Source organism: Motacilla alba, chromosome 26, assembly GCF_015832195.1.
Source record: "Motacilla alba alba isolate MOTALB_02 chromosome 26, Motacilla_alba_V1.0_pri, whole genome shotgun sequence".
NCBI lineage: Eukaryota > Metazoa > Chordata > Aves > Passeriformes > Motacillidae > Motacilla > Motacilla alba.
In genome coordinates, this window is record NC_052041.1 from 1157143 (window position 1) to 1173569 (window position 16427).

The 16427-nt window shown below is 49.9% G+C and overlaps 1 protein-coding gene across 3 annotated transcripts in view; it reads right to left on the reverse strand.

The window, feature by feature from the left end:
• Positions 1-16427, reverse strand: part of LGR6 (leucine rich repeat containing G protein-coupled receptor 6) — a 153702-nt gene that overhangs the window by 34484 nt on the left and 102791 nt on the right. For all 3 annotated transcript variants that reach the window (XM_038162413.1, XM_038162412.1, XM_038162411.1), the window contains exon 6: positions 8419-8490. In XM_038162413.1, coding sequence (XP_038018341.1) covers positions 8419-8490 — 72 coding nt within the window. The remainder of the gene's footprint in view (positions 1-8418; positions 8491-16427) is intronic.

Here is a 16427-nt window from a genome sequence, read left to right on the forward strand (position 1 = left end):
GGGCTGTGGCCCTCTTTCTAAAAAGCCACATGTCCCCTTCCTTTCCCAATCCCCTCAGTCTGGGTACCTGAGTGCCTTAGGTTGCAAAATGCAGCTGGGGCTGTGTATTCTATTGCCATGTTAGAGCTGGGGCAGTTCTCTGCTGTTCCTTGGGCAGTTTTCTTTATCTCTCCCACAGCCAATCCTCCCTCCAGGAGATCTCTGCTGTCCATGGCCACTGAGTGTCCCTGCATGGCTGATCAAATTCCATCATCCCATGGGGAGATGCTGCGCCCAGGGCAGGAGCCAAGCACTCCTACCTGGATCCAATCTGAGCCTGGAACAGCACAGCAGCCTTTGCCCCCTGCATTCCCAGAGGAGCAGCTTTCTCCTGCCCTGCATTGCCAGAGGGAGAGCAGGCCCATCTCCAGCAGCCCTGGAGCTGCAGAGGAAAACTCCAGCCTTGTGCAGGATCCCTGCTCCAGCAGAACCACAGCTGGGCCTGCAGGAGGGCTGAGCCACCATGGAATGGCACTGCTGCCACCAGCCTGACCCACAGGGGGCCAGGGCCTGTTCTGACTCTGGCAGTGGTTTGTTTTGTATTACTGCATTTCTATTTTTTTTCCTCTCAGAAAGAACTGTTATTCCTATTCCCGTATCTTTACCTGACAGCCCCTTCATTTCAAAATTATAATAATTTGGAGGGGGGGGTTTCCATTTTCCATTTCAAGGAAGGCTCCTGCCTTCCTTAGCAGACAGCTGTCTTTTCAAACCGATACACTGAGCCTCTCCTGAAGTCTCTCCCATCCTCTGGCAGGGCAGCTTGGGATCACACAACCAAGCTCTGGTGAGCTGCCTGGGGACCCACGCTGACACTGGAGCATCTGGATACTGAGGAAGTACCAGAGCAGCTCAGTGCAGCAAACAGGATGTCCTTGAGGGGTCAGATCCATCAGCTGCTTTGGGAATTGTACACATTTGGGATTAACATCAAGAGACTGCACAAAAGGCTTCAAATTGAACATGCTGATGGAGAGAAATCCACTTGAGGAGCAAAGTACCATTTGGCAGACAGTTTTCTGGGAGAACAGCAAAGCCTGCCTGGCCCTTAAAGTGTTAAACAACCTTTGTATGAGCTGTACTGGAGATATTTCCCATTTCCTTCTTCCTGCCTTCATTGCCCAAGGTGTACTTTATATTAATTTTCTACATTTTTTTTTTCCTCCCATAGAAAATCCAGCTCTCCAGAGGAGTTGGTAGGTTCCAGCTCTGCTCTGCATTTACAGACTCGACTAATTACCCAGCTAATGGGATGGGTGCTGTGGTAAGGGCATTTCCTGTGAGGCAAGGTTAGGCAGATAAAGTGCCTGGAGCCAGAGGATTTTAGATTCAGCCCTTCTGGGAGACGTTTCTAATTTATTAGTGCTATTTTTTAAAAATAAATTAAAAGGGTTTTAAATGAATGGAGATTTGCTCTTTCCAAGTGATTTATCTCCTTTGTGTGATGGGCGGGGGAGCTGGCAGGGATGCAGATGGGGAGGGAGAATCCAGGGAGAGAGGAAACAGCGGGGTCATCTCAGGTGGAGGGGATGGGCAGGGCTGCGTGGCCTCTCTGAGCACGTCCGTGGCAGAGACAGGCTGGAGATTTCCCAGAGGAGCAGCACTTCTGGGGCAGATTGTTCTTATTTTGGCTGCAGCCCGGAGGCCTCCAGCACTTTGAGCTGGTCCTGGGGAGCAGCCATTCATTCCCCAGCCCTGCCTGTGCCCCAGGAGTCACCTTGGCCCCACTGGGGGCTGGCTGGGAGGCAGGACACTGCCAGAAAAGGCTTCTGCTCTCTGCCGGCACCAGGGGCTGTCTGTGTGAGTGTGCCGAGGCAGGGGAGCCCTGGAGCCTGTCCTTGCTCCCTGGGACCTGGCTGTGTCCATAACAGGGCCCACGGGCAAGGCCACAGCTCTTACATCTGCGTTTTTCCCTTTGCCTCAGCAGCTCCAGACAGAGCTCTGAGCAGGTGTTGGGGAATGTGGTTGGGGAAGATGAAACAGGAAAGCCTTATAAATATGATTACCTGGCAAAAGATTTTGAGAATAGGGAAACTGTAAGTGAGATTGAAATGAAAGCAAACTTTGAGATACCAAACTTAGTTACTGAACAACTGGAAAACAATGGAATGGCTGGCTGAAGGTAATCCCCTTTTGAGGAAACAACACCCTTTGCTTGCAGACAGGTCCAAGGGTCAGAGCAGACCCTACTAGCTTGGCACAAGGGGCCCAAAGAGCAGTTTTTAGGGTTTAAACTGTAACACAGTATGGTATTGTAATGATTTTTATGGGCTGAATGTAAATGATATAGGATTTGTATCTTGTACTAGATTAGTTAGTGAAAATTAGAATATTCAGCACAGAAGAAGATTTATTGTATTGTAACGAGAACTTCGTCCTCTTATTCTTCACTCTCGTCCTCTCTCTTGCTCTCCCTGTCTTTCAGGCTCCTTTTTGGGGCTCCTCTTTGGGGCCAGCTCTGAGCTGTGGCTGGTAGCTCCAAGCAGGGCCCCTGCACCCAGGCCCTCTGCAATAAACCACAAGTTCCCAGACCTGGCTTCAGAGATCTCTCGTCTCCATCCCGACCATCCTATCCCCCGTTGCTCCTACAGAATGTGAGGTGGCTTTTGTGGTGAGGGACCTGCACATGCCTTGCCAGGGTGCTGCTTGGCACTGCCAGCCCAGCTGAGCTACACCTGAGAGCACAGACCTGCCAGAGCCACTGCTGCTGCCCACCTGCCTCGTACCAGAGCCCCCAGACTGGCCTCACCAGGCTTCCTGCTGTGTGTGTGTGACACTCAGCCCCCAGGGCCACCACCATCCCTCTCCCTGCTTGGACAAGACAGTCTGATGGGAGAAAAAAAAAGCACTCCCTCCTTTTCTTCAAAGCAGAGATCCCTTCCCAGGGGTATTTTCAATGAGTCACTTCCACAACTGCTTTGGTGGAGGATTTGGGAAGATCCATGAGGAGCCTCTGTCCCCTTCCAGCTGCAGTCTGCACTGGCTCTCCGGGGTCTGCTCTGCCATGGGGACACCAAGGACTGAGGGCTGCCTGATAGCAGGGAAGGTGGCAATGCTGAATGATGGTCTGTGTGTGCTGCTGTTTGGAGATGGAATCTGGGGCCAGCTCTGAGGTTCAGCTGCCATGGCTGTCTCTGAGGCACACGCACACTCAAACACCTGTGGCTGCACAGGTTCAGGTCAGCTTCCCCTCCCATCCCTCTGCACAGAGCAGTGACCTGGAGCTTGGTCATGCAGGGGGGCTTCACTCATTCCTCTTCAGCTGTGATCCATGAAATATTCATATTTTGGGGACACAGAGGGATAAATTCAGTGATATTCAATCTACCTAACGAGGCCGAAGTTGAGCAATGTGAAGTATGAGGCAATTGTTCATCAGCCTCTAGACTGTGCTCAGACTGATGGCAAAGCTCAGGGACCTTAGGACACTCAGCTTTCCAGGTGAAGGTGGGCATGAGACCAGCCTCCCTGTGGAAATTGATGTCACAGGGATCCATCCCCTCATGAGAAATGCTTTCCTCACAGAGCAGAGAGGAAGCTGGCCCCTGTGTTAGCACCATGCAGGCCTTTGGCTGGCAGTTTGCCCTTGCTGTTCCTCTGAAACCACAGCCACGCTCTCCCTAGCACTCTGCCCCCGCCCTGAGCACAAGGTCTGTTGTTACCAAGAATCAGTCTCTGCCATTGCAGGGATGCTCCTGGCTGCAGCTGAACTGCTCCTTCCATCAGCTTTCCCGTAAAACTTGCACTCACCAGGCTTATGACACACAGCAAGTCTCATCACAGAATCATGGGATGGTTTGGGTTGGAAGGGGCCTTAAAGATTATCTCATTCCAAGCCCCTGCCGTGGGCAGGGACATCTCTCACTAGAAGATGTCTAAACCCCCTTGGCCTTCTTGCTGCTTTGGAAAAGACTGAGAAAATAAGTCTAAGATAATCAGGAAATGTAGAAGTCAAGATCTTTCCATCCAAATGGCAGAAACAGGTGATGCTGCCAGATGTTTTACAGCAGATGTCAGACATCCCAAAGGAGAATACACCACGGGGCAGGACTGACAGGGCAAATCTGGAACAGGGAAGCAATGCAAAGAGCATTGTGTCTGCAGTCTCAGCTCTTGGCATGCCTTGCACCTACTTCTTGCAAGAGATGGTGCTTCTCTTGACTCTTTTTTATTTCACGTCCCCATCCCCCACCCTCTCAGGATACCCTCACCCCGCTGTGCCAGGCTGTTTGCTGTGGTCCAAACATTCACCTTGGCCACAGGCCAAGCCCGTGCCCAGTGGGTGATGGATGTCCTTCCCTTGGTGTTCATGGTCTCCATGCCCAGCAGGGCAGTGCTGACTCCTCCCTGCATTTTCTGTGGGCATCCCCTCACCTTACACCTTGTGTGGAGGATCGAGGCCGTTCCCCAAAGGGGCTGCAGGAAGAATGTGTCACATCAGCATATTTACACTCTCATTTACTCCATGTCTTTGGGAAAGGGCTAAAAAATGCCAATCTTCTCCCACTCTGACCATCTAATCCCTGGTTCCACAGCTCAGCTTGGGGCTTCTTCCCACAGCCCTGCAGGGTTGTTCTGTGTCATCTCTCAGGCTGATGAGAGCTGGAGAGGGAATCTCACTGGTTTACAGGGCTCTTTCGAAACCCCTTTGGAACCTGGCCCAGTCTGCTCTGAGTGCTTCCAGCCTACCTGCCAGCTCTCCTTCCCAGGAACAGAAGGCTGGGAGCGGGGGGGAGCAGCCAGGTCTTGCCCTGACAGATAAAATTTTCTTGGAGCTGCTTTCTCCAGTTTCATGCTGATATTTGACTCACTGAGGCCTGGTGGGTGCTGCACATCTGCCTGTCCCCCGTCAGTGTGGAGAACACAGAGCTGCTCTTGCTGTGCACTTGGTAGAGCTGACTTGTGCACAGGAGCTGCAGGTAGTGCAAAGGAAATGTGAAGTAATTCATCTGGCTTCACCTCTTTCTAGATTTGCTGCCCTCCTGAAATATCAGGGCCAAGCCCTCTCCAAGAACAAAGATGCTCCACTGGGGTCTGTTTTTGCAGAAATGCTGAGACTGGGAGCAGGTGAGCACTGTGGTTGTACTTATGCAGCTCACACATTGCTGAGACCTGCATGGGGCACTGCCTGCTGCTTCTCTTAGGGTTTTGGCATTTAATAAAAATAGAAGTTTTCCTGTCTAGCTGAATATGAGAAGAAGTATTTCCCTTAGGGAGACAGAGGTTTTTGCACCTAAAACCTCCCAGGCTCTTCTGAAAAACCTGAAACAATGTTTTCCACTCAAATATTACAGTTCTTCAACTATTGTGCCTGGTTTATAATCAGCATCTGGCCACAAATACTCATTTTAGGAACCCTGGAGAAATTTCTGTCTTCACCAACCCTTACCATCCTGCTGCCTTCCAGGAGGTAACACCCACGGGGTAACTGAGAGCATAGTTTGGCATCCACAAGCCAGGAAAATGTGCTAAGTGCTGTCAACAGAATGTAATCATAATTTGAGTTAAAGGATAAATGTGGAGACTGTAATCATCTCCACATGCACAGGAGCTGAGAGGTGGAAGGTACATGCAGGTCTAGCAGCTTGGCTGGGACAGTGTAACCAAAAGTTTGGCAGTTTTTAGCCCCAGAGCTTGCCCAGCTTTGGTCAGCAGACAGGTGGGTACTAAGGATTAACATGGGGGTGGCTCCACTTGAGGAACACCCGTTCCTCAAGGATCACTGAGCTGGAATGCCTGCTGGCCTGAAGATGAGGATTGGATGCTCAGGCCAAGAGGAGCAGAAGGTCTCTCATTGCTCTGGAGGACCCTGCTTCAGAGCAATCAGACATAGAAGAGAGTGTGGAGAGTCTGGAGCTCCCTGCCATGGCACCGTCCCTGCTGCAGGCAGCTGTGCAGGGTGGGGCTGTGGGACCCTCACACCAGTCCATCCTGCAGGGCCTGGACACAGGCAGAGTCCTGCTCCAACAGGACCACCCTTGGAGGCTGGATCCTCCCAGGGGCAGAGCTGCAGTGCTCCAGAGTCCCCACACTGCGGCACAGTCCTGGCCCTGGGGGCAGTGGGAGCAAGAGCAGGGGACACGGAGCTCTCCAGGTGCTGGGTGGCACCTTGGATGGGCAGCAAAAAGCAAAGAAAATGTGAGAGTGGGGGCAGGGTGGAAGAGAGGGAAAATGAGCACTCAGCAGAAATGGCTGTGGAAACAGAATTATCTCCCAGGGCTATGAAACCCTTTAGTCTTTCCCACAGCAAACAAGGGGGCATCTTTTCCTCTGCAGCTCCATCCTGCTTGGGATGGGCAGCAGCATCTCTAACCACCCTGGCTGCAGAGAAGGGTAGCCCATATGCAGGCTGGGATGTTGCTGCACGTCTGCTACAGCTGTAGCCCAAACAAGGTTTTCTTCCATCAGCGAGTTCTCTGCTTCCTCCTGCAGCTCCTGCCTTTGTGCTGCCTGGGTGCCACAGCTCTGCCCTCACATATTTGCCTGTGACCACCAGAAATGACTGGGGAGAAAGCCAAGCTGGGACCCGTGGGTCACCAGAGGAGACTATCCATCAGCCTCCCACCCCTGGCGCAGTTCAGCCTCTCCCCAGCTGAGCCCTTCTGGGTGGTCCCAGGATCTGCCAGTCTGCGAGGGAGAGACAATGCGTGTCATGGTCCTGCCCTGAGGAGTGTGTCTGGGGACCAAGGGTTTGCCTGCTGCTGCCACTCTTGCCTGATAGCTGCTGTTGGCACCATGCTGGGCACAGAGGGGCCCTGTCTCCTTGAGTGGCACTTGAATGCTGGGAAGCAGCGTCTCCTTCTGCCATGACCTGGACCCCCTGGTTCTCCGGGCAGGAAGGGAGGGCCTGACTCTGACCCCGACCCCGAGCCTGCATGAAGGGACATATTTCTGCACAATTGAAGGCATCAAGCACCTCTTCCAGTCTTTCAGAGCCTCAATTCATTTGTTTGCTTGTTTATGTTTCCTCCTGGGCCGACGCACAGCACATGAGGCCCAGGCCACTCCTGCAGCTGTCACAGCACAGGGAATGTGTGGCCAGGCTGTGGGATGAAACTGTCCCCGAGTTCAGGGTGAGCCCCCTGCTTCTAATCACAGGTGGTTTGGGACCATCAGTGGAAGGGGACCTCAAAGCCCACCTCATTCCAGCCCCTGCCATGGCAGGGACACCTTCCACTATCCCTGGTTTCTCCAAGGCCTGCCCACCCTGTCCAGGGATGGGGTACCCACCACGTCTCTGGGGACCCTGTGCCAGGGCTCAGCACCCTCACAGCCAATAATTCCTTCCTACTGTCTGATCTCAATCTACCTTCCTGAAGGTGTGTCCTGGGGGTGAGTTCATTCCTGATTCCCATCTTCCATGCAGTCTTCCGATGGATTGTTTCCCAGCCACGCCAAGCACATGGTGCACAATGAAATCAGCTGGCTAGGGGTGATGCCAGCAGACATGAGATCCCCTCAGAGATACCCCACAGACCCCTGAGGACTTTACAGGCCCCAAACTCGAGCCAGCTTCTCGCTTTTGGTTTTTTGTTTTTGGGAGGCTTTAGGACCGTGCCCGTGTGCTGAGGAAGGAGATATTCCCTGAGAAGGGAATGCATCTCAGCTCTTGGGATTGCACCAGGACTGGTGAAATCCTGGACACCTGGAATGGTGTCCAGGGCCTCAGAACCCCTTGCCATCCACACTGCCCACATGCACAGATCCCCCTGCAGCAGCAGCACAGGAGGAAAGCCCAGGCTGTCACTCCCCAGCAGGCATCATGCCCTGGGCATCCACTCGTGCCTGGAGCCAGCCCTGCTGCTGCCCTCAGTGCATGGGCACCAGGGACACGTGTGGGTGTAGAGACTTCTTAAAGCTTGACAGAAGGCTCACATAGGGTGTATCTTGATGTAAACGTTGGGATAAGAAATGTTGACTTAGATATGTTAGGGAATAGGACATTGTTGAGAGACAAATGGAACTAGAAATGAGTTTCAAAGGATGGTTTTTAAATAAGACTAGATATTTTGGAGAAATAGAACTATGAAAGATGCATTGTAGTAGGACCCAAGCATTGTAGTAGGACCCACGAGGGGTAATTTTAGATGATTGGTTTTAAGGCATTTACTGCATGGCATGGCAAAAAGCTGATAAGCCAAGAAACACTTATAATGTATTGTAATTAGGAAATAGTTGGCTTCTGATTGTGATAGTGAATTATAACATCTGCATTGTCTCACCCCTCGCATGAGACTGATAATAAAGTAAAAGATTTTAAAATGCCTCTCAGTTACCCCATCTCTGGGTCAGGAAAGGGGTTAATCTGACAGTGCATGCTGTGCTGGGAGATGAACACACCCCATGTCTTTAGGGCAGAAAATGAAAGAGGGCACTCACAGGGTTTCCAGGCTGTGCAGCCCATCAAAGCCGTTGGCTCCCAGGCTTTGGATCCGGTTGTTGTGCAGGTGCCTGTGGACAAAACAGAGATGGTCACTGGGGGTGCAGGCTGACCTCGTCCTGTGTCCAGAACATCCTGTAAGCTGAGCACAGCCTGGGCTGGGATGCCAAGGGCCCAAGGGTTCCCTCTCTTACCCCATGAGGCACATGCTGGGTGCAGTAGTGCTTGCAGAGAGCCACAGAGCTCCCACTCCTCTCAGGAATTCCAGGCTAATGTAGGAGTTTCCCTGAGATCTCCACCTTCACAGCTGCCAGGTGGCTGTGGATGAACATGCTTAAGCAAGAAGCTTCAAGAAACACCCTAGAGCTCACCTTAGCCTGGGCTCAGCCCATCTGTGGCTTCACCAGCTGTTCTTGGGCACTGGGTGCTACCTGAGGACACAACTGTATTTGGACTCCTTAGAGTCTTAGTAGCAGTAAGAAGACTTTGAGTGCAAAATCATCCTGTTAGTCATAGTTTGTTATCTTTACATGTGAAAGGAAAAAAAAAAAAAGAAAAAAGAAAAAAGAAAAAAGAAAAAAGAAAAAAGAAAAAAGAAAAAAGAAAAAAGAAAAAAGAAAAAAGAAAAAAAGAAAACACTGCCAGTTCCTGGACCAGCTCCAGTTTGATTGCAGTGAGAGTTATCTTCAGTTCAGTGCTTCAGAGTGCCTGGCTGAAGTGCTGGGGCTATGCCACAGGCTGATGCACATTCTCGGCACCATAGGAACAGTTTTTTTCCTGTTCCTCTTCCTGCTGCTACATGCCACAAACATCTAGTGCTTACAGGCTTGGGAGCTCCCAGCCTTAACGTTGGCACTGGGAAGCCATATGCTGGGGGCCCCTGCAAAGCCACCTGGGGTAATTTTGCCTTGGAAGCTCTGTAGGTGATGAGTTTCTGGCATTCTGGGTTCTGTGTTTCCATGGATCCCTCACTCCTCTGTCTCAGTCTTTTGGCAAACCCAAGGCCTTAATCCCTGCATTCCTCGTCTTGGATTATCAGAGACTCTTGTGTTTGTGTGCACATCTCAGTGCTTCTTCCATGCCCCTTCCTTTGCAGCTATGGGCTTGTGGCTAATTGCGCATCTCCCTCTGAAATCCCCCTCAAAGGCACCTCTGAGTCCATGGACAGAGTTTTTGTGAGCAGTCTGAGGAAAGTCTGCTGAAAACCAGGAGAAGACAAGCCACTGCTGCCCAGTCTGCACTTCTACCAGCCTGCACTTTACCCCCTTGGTGATGCCCATGCTTGCAGTGCCATGTTCTGTGTGCTGGCTGCCCATCAAGGTCTCTCGGGGGGGGTTCCCCCATCAGTTCAGATTCTCTTTTAACACCAAGTCCATGTGGTGAATTGCTGCCATACCACTCCTCTCGGGGATCCTTTTGTCCCATGCCCATGATAGCACTAGCCCAGCCTTTGTCCAGTGCTGCTGCCTCCTTCCAAGAGCCTGGGGGAGGCTCCATCCTGGCAGGTGGATCAATGATTTTTTTCATTATTTGCTGCTTGATCTAAATGTGTCTCAGCTTGAAAAATCTCTCACTCCACCTGGATTCTAGCGTGAGCTGTTTGGCTGAGCACAGGCAGCTCCCACTGCCAAATATTGTAGAGTAAAACAGGAGGAAGCTGGGAGTGGAGGAGCAGCCAGGCTCTAGGGCAGTTTGATAGGGGCCTGCAAAACAGAAACCAGCCTGAGATGGATGTTTGGTATTGAGATGAGAACAAACAAACATTTCAGAGGAAGGAGAAGGGAAAGATATCTGATAAAATATGTTTGCTCCTTTGAGCAAACAGGAAAAATGAAAAGGATGTTGCCTGCAAGAAAACTTGGATTGTAACTTTTAGAGGAGAAAAGAAGCCTGAGATCAAAATGAGAATCTTATGGGAGAAATTTCTCTTTGTCACAAGAAAAGAAGTTTGTGCCCAGATGGTTTCCTCCATCAAATGTTAGCACTTCTGGTCATGCTGCCTTCTCTTCAGTTGGTGCTGCAAACCACTTTGAGTTCCTTTGCCACTGGATACTGCCTTTGGCAAAGAGAGGTTTGGGGTCTGGAGTTGCTGTGGGATCACATGAAGAGGTACCACAAGAAGCACATGCCCCAAACCCCTGTCTGCAGTGAGGGGACATTGTGGGGACAAGGGAATGCTGAATGCCAGGGAAGATGTGAGCTCCCTGGAGCTTTGTCAGGACAGTGTGACTGGACACCTTGTCTGAGCTTGGACGTGCTGCCCAGCTGACTGCTATCACTACAGCTGGGCAAGGAGACAGCAGAGAAAAGCAATCACCTGCTGTGTTTATATTTGGCTCTAGAGTGCTTTGTTTGGAGGCAAAGTAATGAAAATCATCCGAAGGAAGTTCTTTGTTGGTGAGAAAATTATGAACGACCAAAAAAGGGAGTTATAAAAAAATTTGCTGTCCAAGTTGAACTCTAGAGTCACCCAACCACATGGCAATAATAGAAACAAGAGAGCTGGAAAGGTAAACACTTGAAAAGACATTCCTGTCTTCCATCCTGCCTTTTTTTTCTCCCCTGGTAAACAAATTTTAACAAGCGGAATTGCAACATCTCCAGTGCTTGTCAATTTGCGCTCGGCCCACACAACGTTATATTCTGCCCTGTAAATTACAGCTCAGCTGGTTTGATAGCAGCTCAAGGTGCTTGATTCTGGGCTATAAACAACCCCTACGATGCAAAAACATGGGAAGTCTTTAAGCTTTTGCTGTAACCCACCAGTCATCTTGGTAAGGGCAATGGGCTTTAGGAGCTGGGTCTCTTCCTTTGCAGGTCAGTGCCATGGGGTGAGGGTGGGATTGGGCAAATACCCATGGAAGGCTGTGCCTGGGATGAGGACAGTCACTGCTTTTTTTTGGGCTGGCTGTTCTCAGCCATGCACTTCCATCAGAAACAGGAACAGCAATGGTCATCCTGAACCCTGACAGGTGGGACCTCCTGGGAGCAGCACAAGGGCTCCCACCTGCCGTGGGACGAGCGAGCTCCTCTGCTGCTAGGTGAGCCCTTGCTGTAACCAGCATCAATGACAGTGGCTGCAGAATCCCACACAGGCTGGAGAGAGAAGCTGCAGCCTGGATGGTGCCTCAGGTGGGGAGAATTTAGAAGCAAAGCAGAAAAAAATCAAACCCTACAAGACATATTCTGACCTGCGATAAGAAACATGCAACACATTTTAGAAGGAAATCTTCTTTCCTTGCCAACAATTTCTCATCAGAAATTGGGAATAAATTTCCCCATCATTCATGCAGCACCCTTGGTGAAATTTGTTCAATTTTCATCTGACTTCATTTTCCATTTAGTTTTTCAGTGAATTAAAAGGTCCTGGAGAACAGTCTGAGAGACAGTCCAACACAGGCAGTAGCTTCAACTCTGGCAATGCCACCTCCAAGGGGACTGCACATTTGTCTGACACAGAAGGGAAGCAAGCTGAACTAGTGCCTAAATACCGCTTTAATGAAGGTGCTTGTCTATATGGGCAAGGAAAGGGAAATTGTATCAACATCTGCATTGAACACTGGTGAAAGCAGATCTGGCAGGACAAACGTGGTGCTGATACCCACACTGGTAACTGGATGTCAATGAACTGAAATGGGTGCAGAGAAGAGCAACAAAAATTATCCAAAGGCTGGAAAAAAAAAAAAAAAGGATGAAGACGTAGAGAACTCAATCTGTTTTGCTTATTAAATAAGATCAAGGGGATGAGTGCAGTGTAATGTATAGGATTCTTCCTGGTTAGAAACTAGGTATTAAAATGGTTCTGTGATTTAGCAGAGAAAAGAATAATAAGAACAAATGTCTGAAGTCAAAGCCAAACAAAATTCAAATGGGAAATATGAGTGTTTTGTTTTTTTTTTAACACTAAAGATGATTAACCACTGGAACAGACTACAAAGAGAAGTGGTGGATTTGCCATTGCTTTCATTTTTAATGACTTCATTTTTTTCTTCTCAAAAAGGACAAATGCAAACATTTTCCATCAATTATTTGCATTAGATGATTTGAACCAAGCTTAAATCTGACATCATATGAATTCTCCCCTGACGAGCCACTGCCATGATGAGCTTCCATCTTTATTGTGGCAAAATTGTCCTATTCCTCAACTTGGCCATGGATAAGTAGAGAAATCTAAATCATAAATGGTGCAAATTCCATGGATTGTTTCCATTACTGGAGGACCAGCATGAGGCTTGTCTGGTGAAGAATAAAGCTCGATCAGAAATGACATTCTCAGGGTGCATTGGAGCACGATTTGCTTCTTCCTCAAGTGCTGGAGAAGGAAATCCACTTTTGCCAAGGCAGCAAGCTTGGTCCTCTGAGAGAAAAGGCACTTTTGCCAATAAAAAGGCTCATGAATGGGACCCAGATGTCCCAGGCAATATTGTTCTTAGTGATAATGAATTGCACATGCCTGGCACTCCCTGCCAACACTGAGGTTCCCAACAACTTCTCAGAGAGATGCTGGTAACCCCCTTGCACAGGTGAGGGCAGGGATTCATAGGCTCATCCTGCACCAGGCTGGGATTTGGGTGCTAGGAAGCCCCAGGCCCCACAGATGTCACTGAAATGACTGGTGGTCAGCTTCCCTGGAAAGCTGGGATGTGTTGATGATTGCTCTAGGCAAGGAAGACACTGAAGAGCAGTGGTCCCTTCTGAAAGTCTCAGGCAGAGTTACACCAGAACATGGACAAAATGGGAATGGGAACCCAGGAGTCTCGCAAGCAAGTTTTCTCTTCTAGTCACTAAACCATTCTGTTAGAGAGAGCTGCATCATGTCCTTTAATGACAAAAACTATAAGAAAGAGGAATTCTACTAAAGGTCCTTCATTTAATGTCTTCATACTTTCAGCTGGAAGGTGCTGCTGAGTGACCTTGACAATAAATTATCAGCTGATATTCAGGCTGTGTGAATGTCAAGTGCAGCAGAGGGGAGAACCAGTCTTCTGTGAGCATACACACTACCAGGCTTTTATACATCTCCAGGAAAGAGGTATCGGTGCTTAGTAGCAATGAAAAAAGCAAATGTAGTGACAGGAATAGCTAGAAGAGGGAAAATGGCACTGAACAGCATTGTACCATGATATAAAACAGAATTAATTTTTGTCTTTGATGCAGTGCACAGAGTTGGTCTCTCCATCTGAAGGTGTGAAGGAAAAAATAAGTGTAATATGAGAACTAACTTCTGATTTTACACACACAGGTAGTCACAGGACAAGGGGGAAAGAGGGTAGATTTTTTTTTTTTTAGCTGAGAGAAGGTAGACTTAGATCAGATGTTGGGAAGAGATTCTTCCCTATTAGGGTGGGGAGGCCCTGGCACAGAGTTCCCAGAAGCTGTAGCTGCCCCTGGATCTCTGGAAGTGTTTCAGGCCACTAGATGGGGCTTGGAGCAGCCCGGGCTAGTGGAAGGTGACCCTGCCCATGACAGGAGTGGGACTGGATGAGCTTTGAGGTCCCTTCCCACCCAAACCATCCTGGGATTCCATGTTTCAAACCAGGTAAGTGGATGGAGACTGGAAGAGCTGAGCTGAGGGAAGGGTGAAGTAGACATAACAAATCCAGCAATGGCCAGAGGAGATGGACACAAGCACAAGAATTAGAATGCCTTAAGCATTAAGAATTAGAGTGCCTTAAGCAAAACTAACTGGTAATGGCATGAGAACAACTTTTCCCAGAGTCCATTTTTTCGACCAGGTAGGCAAGGGTGAGGGCCAGGTCAGAGGAGTGGAGCTTGTCTTTTACTCCCAAAAATGATTCCTGGAGGTTTGCAGGAGCTTAGGCTCCCCGTGGACCCAAACAAGGAAGGATCTGGGTTTTGACCTCGTTTGCTCTAACTTAAAGGGTTCTCTGCTATGTGATGAAAGTAAAATTACTTGAAGATTTTCTCTATCCAGGTCCCTCATTACAGGGCAACCCTCTCGACTGCTTGGCCTGTTTTGAAAAGTTCACTCTGGCTCTGTGTCCCACACACATCCCAGCATCTCTGCTGAGAGCTCCTTTGGTGACATCAGGGAAGAAGGGAACTGCAGCCCACTGCAGAGATGTGGCAGCAAGGACACATCTGCAGCATGGGGGATTTCCTGGCTATGTAAGATTTTACTTGAGAACTCCTCTGGAGAGTGGGACTGAAAGAGGTGCTGTGATTCCTGGCTTGAAACTTCTTGCTGAATTCAGCTGACAAAGGAAATGAGGGACACTACTGAGAGCTGCTGTCAGGCACTTCATTGGACTGTCAGCACAGCAGCGTGGGGGTTTCAGATGCTGGCTGCTGAATGAAAAATCTCTCATGCTCAAGAAAGATTATGATTTTTGTAAAGCAACCTTTACTTCATAGAAACCATCAGCTGAAAAGTATTCAGGATTATTTCTGTGTGCAGGTACTAAGATACATTTGGTCCTAAATAGATCAGACTGGAAGGTAACCATCTATTCCCATGAAGTATCCTGATCAAATATTCACCTCTCTTGTGCCATCAAAGCACAGTGCCAGCACCCCAGCACACGGAGCCCTTGTTATTAAAGCTGGGAAAGGGTGGTGCCAATTACAGAAAGTCATGGATTTCATGATGAGTGATGTACATGGGGCTCTGCTCACTGAACAGCCTGCAGCCCTAGTTTGAAGCCTGCAGCAGCAATAGATGGGAATAAGATCAGGGAATTCCTCAACAAAGGTGTCATTTATAAGCAGACACCGAACCTTTAAAGTATTCCAGATGGAGGCTCTGATGTCAGTGCTTGTGGTGGTGCAGGATGATGAAATGCTTCTGCCCAGGGCACAAGGGGTGTGGAGAAGGAACAGCACAGCTGCACTTGGGAGGCTCCTGCCCTCAGCCATGGTCAGTCATGGTCATCCGTGGTCAGCCATGGTCAGCCATGGTCAGTCATGGTCAGTCATGGTCATCCGTGGTCAGCCATGGTCAGCCATGGTCAGCCGTGGTCAGCCATGGTCAGCCATGGTCAGTCATGGTCAGTCATGGTCAGCCATGGTCAGTTGTGGTCAGCCATGATCACCTATGGTCAGTCATGGTCAGTCATGGTCAGCTGTGGTCAGTCATGGTCAGCCATGGTCAACCATGGTCAGTCATGGTCAGCCATGGTCAGTTGTGGTCAGTCATGGTCAGTTGTGTTCAGCTGTGGTCAGCCGTGGTCAGCCATAGTCAGCTGTGGTCAGTTGTGGTCAGCCATGGTCAGTCGTGGTCAGCTGTGGTCATTTGTGGTCAGCCATGGTCAGCCGTGGTCAGCTATGGTCAGTTGTGGTCAGTCATGGTCAGTCATGGTCAGTTGTGGTCAGTCATGGTCAGTCATGGTCAGTCATGGTCAGCTGTGGTCAGCCATGGTCAGCCATGGTCAGCCATGGTCAGTCATGGTCAGCCGTGGTCAGTTGTGGTCAGCCATGGTCAGCCATGGTCAGTCATGGTCAGCCATGGTCAGTCATGGTCAGTCATGGTCAGCCATGGTCAGTTGTGGTCAGTCATGGTCAGCCATGGTCAGCTATGGTCAGTCATGGTCAGTCATGGTCAGTCATGGTCAGCTGTGGTCAGTCATGGTCAGTCATGGTCAGTCATGGTCAGTTGTGGTCAGTCATGGTCAGTCATGTCCCTGAGTACTGACCAGGCTGTTCAGGAGGGATTCCCCTGTGCTCAGCCCCATCTGCCCCTGGCCTTCTCCCCCCGGGGCTCACTTTACCCCTGGAGCTGGGAGTTTTGTTTGCAGCAGCAGGCAGATCCTCATCTACCTGCGAGTGCAGACACTTGCAGAGGAAGGCACACAGACCGTCTGCACCCTGGTGGGAATGTCTTCTCTCCAGCTTGGCTGTCTTTTGGGAACATTTGCTTGTCAGCTCGGTGGGTGAGTCTGGAGCAGGGACATGTCCCTGGTTGGGACACAGGAGGGACACTGGGTGACTTTCCACTGGTGATGTGTTGACAAGGGCTTGCATGGAAGCATGGGAGAGATTTATGGGGCCA